A 12,197-nucleotide genomic window follows, 5' to 3' on the forward strand; every position below is an offset into this window, starting at 1 on the left:
GACCAGCATTTGTAGGCCGCCATCACTAAAGACCAGCATCTGTAGGCTGCCATCACTGACTAAGGACCAGCATCTGTAGGCTGCCACCATTGACAAAGGACCAGCATCTGCAGGCAGCCATCACTAAGGACCAGCACCCCTCCCCCCAGGAATCTTCCAGGTGTCAGATTGGAACAGCTGAGGCAATCGGCCTCAAGGAGTAAGTAATACTGGCCTTGCAGTCTCTTGGGTGTAAAGCAGGTAATGTCACTATTTCGGTGCAAACTGGCTTAATAAATTATCTCTCTATATATATACATATACATATACATGCATATCTCCATCCTGTTGGTTCTGTTCCTCTTGAGGACACTAATACACATGGTGTTTCCCCCCAAGAGCCTGTGCAATGATTTACACTCAGTGGGGCACTTTTAGAAATGTGTAAACTAGTGTCAGGTGGTGGCGCACACCTTTAATCTCAGTACTTGGGAGGCAGAGGCAGGCGGATCTTCGCAAGTTTGAGGCCAGCCTGGTCTACAAAGTGAGTCCAAGACACCCAAGGCTACACAGAGAAACTTTGTCTCTAAAACAAACAAAAACAAAAAACAAAAAAGAAACATTTATACCATATGTGTAGAATATGCATGCTTAGGGGCTGGGAGTGTTAAGTCAGTGGCATGTCATATGTTCAGCATGCAGAAGACACTGAGCTCAATTCCTGAGTGTGCACACACAGAGGAGAGAGAGACAGAGACAGAGGGGGGTAGAATATAATACCCATGGGCTGGAGAGCTGGCTCCGAGGTTAAGAGCACTGTCTGCTCTTCCAGAGGTCCTGAGTTCAATTCCCAGCAACCACATGGTGGCTCAAAGCCATCTATAATGAGATCTGGTGCCCTCTTCTGGTGTATAGGTGTAATAAATAAATAAATCTTTAAAATAATAATAATAATAATAATAATAATAATAATAATAATAATAATAATAATAATAAAATGCCCAGCAGCAGCCCTTGAAAGAAAAGAGAACAAAAGCAGTGTCTTTCTTCCACAGTTCATTTATGGAACTGGGGCAGGTGATCTGACAGCAGATGGTAATATAAGGCCAGGAAAGCACAGTTCTTGCTCTCCGTCCCAGGATCCACCTGTGATAGGGATGCCTGCAAATGTTTCAAAATAGCCATCTGTCGCTGGGCGAGCTGGGTCTGGAGCTGGAGGTTGGCAAACACACATTGTAGGAGTTCTGGGCAGTCCTTGGGCTTCTGAGCGGCTCCTGAGGAAGTGAGGTGCAGGAGTTCAAAGGAAAGAGGCCCTGATGCTGCAGCGAGGTCGGAAGGACTCTGTAAGAGCACTGCTTCCGAGCTACAGCCCGAGCCAGGTGCAGGCTAGCTCAGCACACACCTCGGAGGCTTACCTGCCAACTCCACCGTGATTTGAAACTGCAATTCACCCCTCCCTCCCTGTTATAGGTTTCTTGTAGTGCTTATGGCCATCTGGCACACTCAGGAATAGCTCGTGTTTGTCTAAGTTATGCTCCAGGGAGGCAAGGACTTCCGTCTGATCTGCTGTAGTGTCTCCAGAATCCACAGAGCCCCAGGACATCCACATGCAGAGCACATTTAAAAAGCTGGGCGTAGTGGCACACACCTCCCAGCAGTGGGAGGCAGAGGCAGGTGGAGTTGTATGACTTCAAGGCAAACCTGATCTACCTGGTGAAGTTCCAGGACAGGCAGAGCTGCATGGTGAGACCCAGTCTTAAAAAGAAAAAAAGAAAAAAAAACCAAGGGGCTAGAGAGATGGCTCAGAGGTTAAGAGCACTGCCTACTCTTCCAAAGGTCCTGAATTCAAATCCCAGCAACCACATGGTGCCTCACAACCATCTATAATGAGATCTGGTGCCATCTTCTGGCATGCATGTGTACATGCATGCAAAACATGGTATACTTAATAAATAAATCTTTAAACAAACAAAAAAAAAAACCCAATAAATCTTGGGGCTGAAAAGATGAACCAGGGGATAAAAGCACTAGCTGCTCTTGCAGAGGACCAGGATTCAGTACCTAGAGCCCACATGGTACCTGACAAGTGCCTGCAACTGCACTTACAGGGGATTTGATGCCCTCCTCGGGCCTCCACAGGCACACATGCATACAGTGCACAGACATGCATGCGGGCAAAACACTCATACACATAAAAAGATTTTTTTTAAAGTATTACAGGGGCTGGAGAGATGGCTCAGTGGTTAAGATCACTGACTGCTCATCCAAAGGTCCTGAGTTCAATTCCCAGCAACCACATGGTGCTTCACAACCATCCATAATGAGATCTAATGCCCTCTTCTATCTGATGCTCTCTTCTGTCATTCAGGCATACATGTAATAGAGTGCTTATATACATAAATAAATAAATCTTTTTTCAAAAGTATTTTTAAAAAAGCCAGGCATGGTAGCATACGCCTTTAATCCTAGCCCACTTGGGAGGCAGAGGCAGGAGGATTTCTGAACTCGGGGCCAGCCTGGTCTGCAAAGTGAGTCCAGGTCAACCAGGGCAGGGCTTTGTTACACAGAAAAGCCTTGTCTCAAAAAAACAAAGAACAAAAAAACAAAACAAGAGAGAGAAGCCAAGCGTGGTGGCACACACCTTTAATCCTAGCACTCGGGAGGCAGAGGCAGGCGGATCTCTGTGAATTCGAGGCCAGCCTGGTCTACAAATCGAGTCCAGGACAGCCAAGGCTACACAGAGAAACCCTGTCTCAAAAAACCAAAGAGAGAGAGAGAGAGAGAAAGAGAGAGAGAGAGAGAGAGAGACTGAGACTACATATAATAAATATTACTTTGATGATTGCCTATTCCAACCTACATCCCTTTAAAAAATTTTTTTCATTTTATTTTATTTTACGTGCATTGGTGTTTTACCTGCACGTATATGTTTGAGGATATCAGAGCCTCTGGAACTAGAGATACAGTTGTGAGCGGCCATGTGGGTGGGGGATTGAACTCTGGTCCTCTAGAAGAGAAATCAGTGCTCTTAACCAGAGTCATCTCTCCAGCCTTCTCCCTCCCTTTTTGTTTGTTTGTTTGTGAAACAGTCTTGAGTAGCCATGTAGTTCATGGAACTGAGCCAAGCCTGGTGGGCGCACGCCTTTAATCCCAGCACTCAGGGAGGCAGAGGCAGGTGGAGCTCTGTGAGTTTGAGGCCAGCCCGGTCTACAAAGGGAGTCCAGGACAGCCAGGGCTACACAGAGAAACCTTGTCTGGGGAAAAAAAAAATCAAGACAAACCAAAACAAAATCCTCTGGAACTGAAGTTACAAAATGGTTGTTAGCTGCCATGCAGGGTCTGGGAATTCAGCCCTATCTTTTCACACACCAGCCAGTGCTTTTAACCCCTGAGCCACCTCTCCAGCTCTGAGGACCACCTTCTTTATTTTTTTTAAGATTTATTTATTTATTATGTATACAGTGCTCCGCCTGCTTGCACTCCTGCAGGCCAGAAGAGGACATGAGATCACATTATAGATAGTTGTGAGCCACCATGTGGTTGCTGGGAATTGAACTCAGGAACTCTGGAGGAGCAGTGTTCTTAACCACTGAGCCATCTCTCCAGCCGAGGACCACCTTTTTTTTTTTTTTTTTTTTTGGTTTTTCGAGACAAGGTCTCTCTGTGTAGCCTTGGCCATTCTGGACTCACTTTGTAGACCAGGCTGGCCTCGAACTCACAGCGATCTGCCTGCCTCTGCCTCCCAAGTGCTGGGATTAAAGGCGTGCGCCACCACACCCGGCAAGGACCACCTTCTTGAACCTAGTTTCTTCCAAGTGCTGGCCTACAAGGTGTGCATCAGCAGGGCACGGTGGCATATGCCTTTAATCCCAGCACTTGGGAGGCAGAGGCAGAGGCAGGCGGATCTCTGTGAGTTCCAGGCCAGCCTCATCTACAAAGACAGTTCCAGGACATTGAGGGCTGTTACACAGAGAAATCCTGTCTCAAAAAACTAAAAAAGAGACTGGGTGTGGTGGTGCCCGCCTTTAATCCGAGCACTAGGGAGGCAGAGGTAGGTGGATCACTGTGAGTTTGAGGCCAGCCTGATCTACAAAGTGAGTCTAGGACAGCCAAGGCTACACAGAGAAATCCTGTCTCGAAAACCAAAACAAACAAGCTCCTCCTGCCTCTTCCTCCCAAGTGCTGGGATTAAAGGTGTGTGCCACCACGCCAGGCCAATTTATTTATTTTATATATAGTACTCTGTCTCCATGTACACTTGCAGGCCAGAAGAGGGCACCAGATCTCATTACAGATAATTGTGAGCCACTATGTGGTTGCTGGGAATTGAACTCAGGACCTTTGGAAGAATAGTCAGTGCTCTTAACCCCTGAGCCATCTCCCCAGCCCCGTTTAGCTTACTTTTTAAGTGTTTGCAACTACAGTGTCCATAAGTGGCTTCATTAACCTCAGGAATTACACTGTCTGTGGCTGAGGGTTATGGCTGAGTATTCAACTGACTTCCCCAGGAGAAGATAAATGAGAGAAAGTCAAAGCTGAGTCTAAGTGAACAATTACTATCTCCTTTTCTGGGTCCCCTTTAACTAGCAGGAGCAGCGAGCCATGTGGTCTCACCTCTGCCTTGTGAGCCAAGTATCTACTAAGTGAGAAAAGAGTACAGACTGGTGGAACAGGGGTAGAAAATGAAATCAGCCAAACTAAACAACCAACAAGTTACCCCAAGTGAAAACAAGCAGTGGAGGTGCCTGGAAAAGGCCCCTGCCCGCAGTGCAGAGAAAGCTAAGGCCCTGGCGCCTGCTCCTGCGGCTGCGCCTGCTAGTGAAACCTTCCCCACAGCCTTACCTGAAGGCAGCTTTGTTGTCTGGATGTTCAAGAAAGTGGCTGGCAGGGAATTTGCTTGAAGATTAATATAACTGGGGGAGGGTTTTGCTGGACAAAGACACACAGCGTTATCTTCCTCTTGGGCTGAAAATCAGGTGACTAAATCAAAACTCATTCTAAGAAGGTTTAGCCTGCCTTCCTCTGGCCCCTTTCTCTTGACCTTTTTGCTCTTTTTCAGTGTAAGACAATAACCCAAGGTGGCCTTGAACCCAGGATCCTCCTGCCTCAGGCCCTCAAATGTGGGACTGCAGGGTAAGACTGCCTTTCTAATTAAATCCCTGTAACTGGCCTATGAACGCAGGTAACAGGTCTTACCTGAGTATCCTATGCATCAGGAACATATACACAGAAAATATATAGAAAACAGAAGTCAGTGTGAGTGAAGGCAGGCCACGGGCGAAGTCTAATTTACTTATTTGACATGTGCTACATGCTTACTACTGTATTAGACACCGAGGAGTACACAAAAGGCATAGACAACATGGTCTCTTAGCTGCTCAATATCAATTTAGAGAGGCAGATTGAGTCAGGTGAGATGTTATCTTGCCGTGGTGCACATCTGCAATCCCAGCCCTTAGGGGATGGAGGCAGAAGGACCACCAGAAGTTCAGGGTCAACTCAGCCACACAACACGCTCAGGAAGCCTGGCTGACATGAGACTCTGTGGACAACTCAAAGAATCGGTATAGTGAGCCTTAAGGTTTGGGGTGAGCATACCCGGCTAAGGTCGTGTGTGATCAGATGTAAAAGTAAGGGTTTAACAGGGGGGTCGGGGGGTGGGGGGGTGAAGAGATTAAAATGAACACAGTGTTCAGAGGAAGCTCGGTGTGGGGACATTTGCTGGCCTCTGACAACTTGGAAAGCTTTTTAAGAAACAGAGCAGGAGAAAGGTTAACATGACATGAACACGGGCTGCAGGGTGAGAAACCCCGGGGAAACTGGCCAAGTCAGGAGACAAGGACGAAGAGGAAGGGGAGGAGGCGCATCATCTTTGACATAAGGATGGGCCACAGAAGCCTCTCCATATAACCAAATCTGAGATGCTTAAGCTTTCTCTTAACATAATAGCCCCTCAAGGGTTAGAAAGTGGGGTTAAGCCAGACTGGTGGCAAATGCCTTTACTCCTGACACGCAGAAGGCAGCAGCCAGTGGGGTGTCTGTGAGCATGCCACAGCTCTCAAATCCATCTTACCACTAAGAAAAGACACATGTCCCAGCCTGGCCTCCATAGTGAGTTCTAGGCCAGCCAGGGGCACACAATGACATTCTGCCTTAAAAAGAGTATGAATTAGCTGCTAGCCTTTTTTTTTTCTTTTCTTTTCCTTGAGACAGGGTCTCTGTGTTAGCCCTGGGTGTCCTGAACTTGCTTTCTAGACCAGGCTGGCCTCGAACTCACAGCAATCCACCTGCCTCTGCCTCCCAAGTGCTGGGATTAAAGGCGTGCGCCACCACGCCCAGTGCTGCTAGCCTTAAAAATTGTATTTTAGCCAGGTATGGTGGCGCAGGGCTTTAATCCCAGCACTAGGGAGGCAGAGGTAGGCAGATCTCTGTGAGTTTCAGGCCAGCCTGGTCTACAAAGAAAGTCCAGGACAGCCAGTGTGACACTGAGAAACCCTGTCTCAACAAAACAAAACAAAACAAAATTGTATTTCAAGGGCTGGCGAGATGGCTCAGCAGTTGGGCGGGTGTGCTGCTCTTTCAGAGGACCTGAGTTTGGTACCCAGCCCCCACTTTGGGCAGCTAACAACCACCTGTTAACTCCAGTTTCAGGTGATCCACGAAGCAAGTCTCTGGCAGCCAAGGCTACTTAGTGAGACCCTGTCTCAAAAAGTGTGTGTGTGTGTGTGTGTGTGTGTGTGTGTGTGTGTGTGTGTGTAGGGTGATTAAAATGTCCTTTTCTTTATGCATATTAAATACAATGAGTTGTACATGGGAAAGTTTTTTTTTTCCTTTTGGGGTTTTGTTTTGTTTTCTGAGATGGAATCTTCCTATGTAACTGAGGCTGGTTTGCTTGGTACTCTCTATATGCCACATGGTAACTCTCAACAATCCAGGAGCCTCCCAAGTGTTGGAATTCTAAGAGTGAGTCACAGCTGGCTCTAGGAGAGATTCTAAAATTGATAACTATGTTACTTTTGGCAAAACCAGCCAAATTAGAAGGAAAACCTAACTGTGCTGTGCTTCATCCCAGCAACTGTTCTTCCTGCCCACTGATCCACTGCTGTTCTGGGAAGCCGCTCTCTCCCAGATGCCAGCGGGACTGCTGAGACAGCACTCAGCTGTTCACCACTGGAAACAGCCACGTGTCCCAGCATGGCCAATCCTGACGACGTCTGGGTTTCTCCGCCACTGTAGGGACAGCTGGGAGGCACATGCAGAGTAGGTTGGGCCGGCTATGTCCCAGGATCAACAACCAGACGATATGTGTCAAAACATTCCTAGCTGGACACAGCAGCATGCCCACGCTTGGGAGGCAGACTAGAAGTCGGCAAGTTCCAGGCTAACCTGGTAGGATTGTCTCGGTAAACAAGCAAAGGCAAAAAGCCCAAAGATGAAACCCAGTTTCTTCAGTTTGCTGAGCTAGGAGGACATAAAGTTGGGCCTAGTGGAAGCTACTGAATTTGACCAGCATACCACAGGAAGTGGGTACAAGCAAGGCTGGCAGCAAGGGAGGACAGACAGATAGACAGATGGCCAATTCCAACAGCCTGGCCCCAGCCCCAAATGCTCTGGACCTCACAGCTCTTAAGCCCTCTTAAGCCAACTGCACGCCCCTAAATTACCTTTTGAACCCACGGCAGCTTGAGTTGAGATTCCATCATTTAATCATAATCACATCTTAGATGAACTAAAGGTTCTGAGGTGAAAGGAGGAAATCAAACAGAAAATGAGAACAAGAAGGGACACTGACTTTGGATGGAAAGTCAAATGCTAGCCAGCCTCAAAAAGGGAAACAAAGCTATAAAAATAAAATCCCAGCCAGGCATGATGACGCACACCTTTAATCCCAGCACTTGGGAGGCAGAGGCAGGCAGATCTCTATGAGTTCAAGAGCAGCCTGGTCTACAAAGTCCAGGACAGCCAAGGCTGTAACAGAGAGACCCTATCTCTGCAAGGCATGACATTAAAGGCATACATCACCAGGCATGGTGGCGCACTCCTGCAATCCCAGCACTTGGGAGGCAAAGGCAGGTAGATCAATGTGAGTTCAAGACCAGCCTGGTCTACAAAATGTGTCCAGGACAGCCAAGGCTACACAGAGAAACCCTGTCTCGGAAAACAAACAAACAAACAAACAAACAAAAAGGATTAGTTTATTAAGTATACAATGTTCGGCCTGTATGTGTGCCTGCATGCCAAAAGAGGGCACCAGATCTCATTATAGAGAGTTGTGAGCCACCAAGTGGTTGCTGGGAATTGAACTCAGGACCTCTGGAAGAACAGCCAATGCTCTTAATCTCTGAGCCATCTCTCCAGCCTTTGGCTCTGCTTCTTAAGTGCTGGTACTACAGGTATGCAATATCACACACACACGTATGTATTTTATTTTTTAGACAAGGTCTCTACAACTCAGGCTTCCCTGGAATTTGCAACAGAGGTTTACAGGTCACCATGTCCAGGCTCTGATACATGTGTATATAGCATACATGTGCACGCACATATTTGTGTGGTGTGTGTGTGTGTGTGTGTTTGTGTGTGAGAGAGAGAGAGAGAGAGAGAGAGAGAGAGAGAGAGAGAGAGTGTGTGTGTGTGTAGGCCAGAGGTCTACATCAGGTATCTTTCTCAATTGCTCTCCACTTATTTATGTGTATGGTGCGGTTGGAGGCCAGATGGTGGCACCAGATCCTCTGAGCCCGGAGTTACAGACAGTTGTAAGCTCTCATGTGGGCACTGTGAACTGAACCTGTGTCCTCTTGAACAGCAGCCAATGCTCCCAACTGCTGAACTATGTCTCCTGCCCCCTCCACTTTACTTTTGACTTTCTTGGGGGGCGGGAGGCCGAAGTTTTCTATGCAGCCTTGCTGTCCTGGCACTCACCATGTAGACCAGGCTAGCCACAAAGTCACAGGAATGCATCTGCTCTGTTTCCTCGGTGCTAGGCTGTGTGTGCCACCACAGCCAGCCTCACTTTATCAAAATTATTATTTTTTTTGATAGTCTCTCACCAAACTTGAAGCTTATCAGTTCAGCTAGACTGTTTGCCCAGTGCCCTCCAAAGATCCACCTGTCTACTCTATGTTACCTGCTTCCACAAGTACTGGGGATGCAGTCCTATGCCACCACACCTGGCTTTTTATATGACTTATGTGATACAAACTCAGGTCTTCACATTTGCTTTTATTTATTTTTTTATTATTTTTTAATTTTTGGTTTTTCGAGATAGAGTTTCTCTGTGTAACAGCTCTGGCTATCCTGGAACTCCCTCTGTAGACCAGGTTGGCCTTGAACTCATAGAGATCTGCCTGCCTCTGTCTCCCCAGTGCTGGGATTAAAGGCCTGGACCACCACTGCCAGGCTTTTTGTTTGGTTTTGTTTTTTAGGTCTTCATATTTGCATAGCAAAGGACTTTACCCACTGGGCCATCTCCCTAGTCCCCTGATATATCTTTTACAATGACTCTAAGAAGTAGGTGGTATTAGCAGCCTTGAACTTGGGGAATCCCACGTTAGGGGAATTTGGTGAGGAGTCCACAGCTGGCACATGGCAGTGCTAGAATTAAACTAGGGTCTCTAGCCGGGAAGTGGTGACACAGTCTTTAACCCCAGAACTTGAGAGACAGTCGGGCAGATTTCTGTGAGTTCAAGGCCAGCCTGGTCTACAAAGCGATTCAGGACATCCAGGACTACAAGAGAAACCCTGTCTCTAAAAAAAAACCCTTCCCCCCAACCCCCCCCCCAAAACAACAACAAACAAACATCAAGCTGGGCATGGTGATGCATGCTTTTTTTTTTTTTTTTTTAGGTTTTTCGAGACAGGGTTTCTCTGTGTAGCCTGGCTGTCCTGGAGTCGCTTTGTAGACAAGGCTGGCCTCGAACTCACAGCGATCCACCTGCCTCTGCCTCCCGAGTGCTGGGATTAAAGGCGCGCGCCACCACACCCGGCTGATGCATGCTTTTAATACCAGCACTCGGGAGGCAGCGGCAGGTGGATTGCTGTGAGTTCGAGGCCAGCCTAGTCTACAAAAGTGAGTCCAGGACAGCCAAGGTTAACACAGAGAGACCCTATCTCGAAAAACCAAAACCAAACCAAACCAGGCCAAACAAACATCAAAGCCAGTAAGATGTGGTAGGTCATGCCTTTCTGCTCAGACCCTGGGAGGCTGTGGCAGGACTCTTTTGAGTTGAGGACACGTTCGGCTATATAGCAGCTTTAAAAAAAAAAAAAAAAGCAAGCTGGATACAGCAGGTCATGACTGTAACCCCAGTGGTCGGGATGTGGGGTACTTTGGCAAGAGGGCTGCTTTAAGTTTGAGACCAGCCTAAGCTACATGGCAGGCCAGGCCAGGCCAGGCCAGCTATGGCAGCAAAGTGAGAACTGTCTCCTCCTTCACGCCCCCTCTCCCCTCGCAAAAAAAAAAAAAAAAAAAAAAAGAGTCCCACAAGTACTTTCTAAGTAAGCAAGTGGCAGACAAAATAAACACAAAACCAGAGTCATTTCTGCACACGCTGGGGAACTCAGGAGGGCTGGCCTTTGGGGGAGGGGAGTAGGGCCTGTGACACACCTTTTTCCTTAGTAGTATAACTAGTGTGCTGCTCCATCTCAACAGCAACAGGTATGGTGCCTGGGAACGAATCACAGGGTCACAGGGTCAAGGAACACTTTTGTTTCCTAAGCTTTCCCCAGCAGGTCCAAACTGGCCTAAGCGGCTCTAATTTGGGGAGGCAGAAGAGTGGCAGCATATACTGTCTCATACAGGTGCCGGTTTTTAAATTTAAAATTTCTATTTTTAGGGCTAGAGAGATGGCTCAGAGGTTGAGCACTGTTTGCTCTTCCAGAGGTCCTGAGTTCAAGTCCCAGCAATCACATGGTGGCTCACACCATCCAGAATGAGTTCTGGTGCCCTCTTCTGGCCTGCAGGCAGAATACTATATACATCTTTTTGTTTTGTTTTGTTTTTGTTTTTCGAGACAGGGTTTCTCTGTGTAGCCTTGGCTGTCCTGGATTCATTTTGTAGAACTCACAGGGCCCCAAAGGCATGTGCCACCACCACCCGGCTATAAATAAATCTTAAAAACAAAACAAACAAAAACTCTAGCTTCCTTCCCTTTGTCATTAACAGGCCAGATGTTAGGATATTTAGTGAAAATGCAAGCAATCCTCCTTTTTTACATCTTACTTAGATTAAAAGTATTTTTCTTTCTCTCTCTCTCCGCACCCCCCACCCCCTTCGAGACAGGGTTTCTCTGTGTAGTAGCCTCCGTGTAGCGTGTGCCACCACGCCCGGCTTAAAGGTATTTCTTTTCTTTTCTTTTTTTTCCCCTCGCTCTCTTTTTGGTTTTTCGAGACAGGGCTTCTCTGCGTAGCCTTGGCTGTTCTGGACTCACTTTGTAGACCAGGCTGGCCTTTAACTCACATTCACCTGCCTCTGCCTCCCAAGTGCTGGGATTAAAGGCGTGCCCCGCCCGGCAAAAGTATTTTTCTAAGAAGTAAAAAATTAGGGTAGGAGACAGCTCAACCAAGAGAACTAGATGGTCCCCCAAGAGGCCACGAGTTCAGTTCCCAGCACCCACATGGCGGTCACAACTATCCTCTACTCTAGGGACCAGATTACCTCTTCTGACTCCCTCAGGCACCAGGCACGCATGTGGTGCACCTACATACACATAGGCAAAACAACCAGACACATAAAACTTAAAAAATATGCATCTAAAAATCAAGTTTCTTTCTTTTCGTTTTTAAAAAGAAAAACAGAGTCTAGAGGAAGTAAACCACAACTCCCAGCGTGCTCCGGGGATTGGGGGAAGGGCCACGTAGGATAACTTCCACTTCCACCCTGCCTCAACCCTTCCGGCCACAGCCGCTATTCCTCCCGGCTGCTAAAGCTGGAATAAAAACTGGAAACCTGTCGTGCCTGCTTGACCTTCATGGTCAAGAGACCCGATGGACAAAACAGAGCTTCATGACCTCACCTGCAGCATTAATCCAAAGCCTCAACCCCAGCACCCACCCTGTAGTTGGTACACATGCGCTGTAGCGAGCTAGCCAACCGCCCGTGCCTCAGCGCTTGCGCAGACCGTCTGTCCGCACGCGGCCGGGAGCGGCCACTCTACTACGCAGGCGCTTGCGTCTCCCAGGCCCCCTCTTCCTGCCCTCTCTATCTAACTTGCCTTACCTTT

General features: G+C 47.7%; 1 protein-coding gene across 1 annotated transcript; it reads right to left on the bottom strand.

Annotated features, from left to right (window-relative positions):
- Positions 1-1,035: 1,035 nt before the first annotated feature.
- TSACC (TSSK6 activating cochaperone) lies at positions 1,036-12,165 on the bottom strand (the record flags this gene model as incomplete). Its single annotated transcript, XM_084768450.1, has 4 exons — positions 11,991-12,165; positions 10,583-10,642; positions 4,822-4,944; positions 1,036-1,253 (listed from the first exon to the last, which is right to left on the bottom strand). The coding sequence occupies exons 2-4, from the start codon at positions 10,617-10,619 to the stop codon at positions 1,036-1,038; spliced, it is 378 nt and encodes a 125-aa protein (XP_084624576.1). The 5' UTR covers positions 10,620-10,642; positions 11,991-12,165.
- Positions 12,166-12,197: the final 32 nt, after the last annotated feature.

Source organism: Acomys minous, assembly GCF_964271855.1.
Source record: "Acomys minous genome assembly, chromosome: 19".
NCBI classification, from domain to species: domain Eukaryota; kingdom Metazoa; phylum Chordata; class Mammalia; order Rodentia; family Muridae; genus Acomys; species Acomys minous.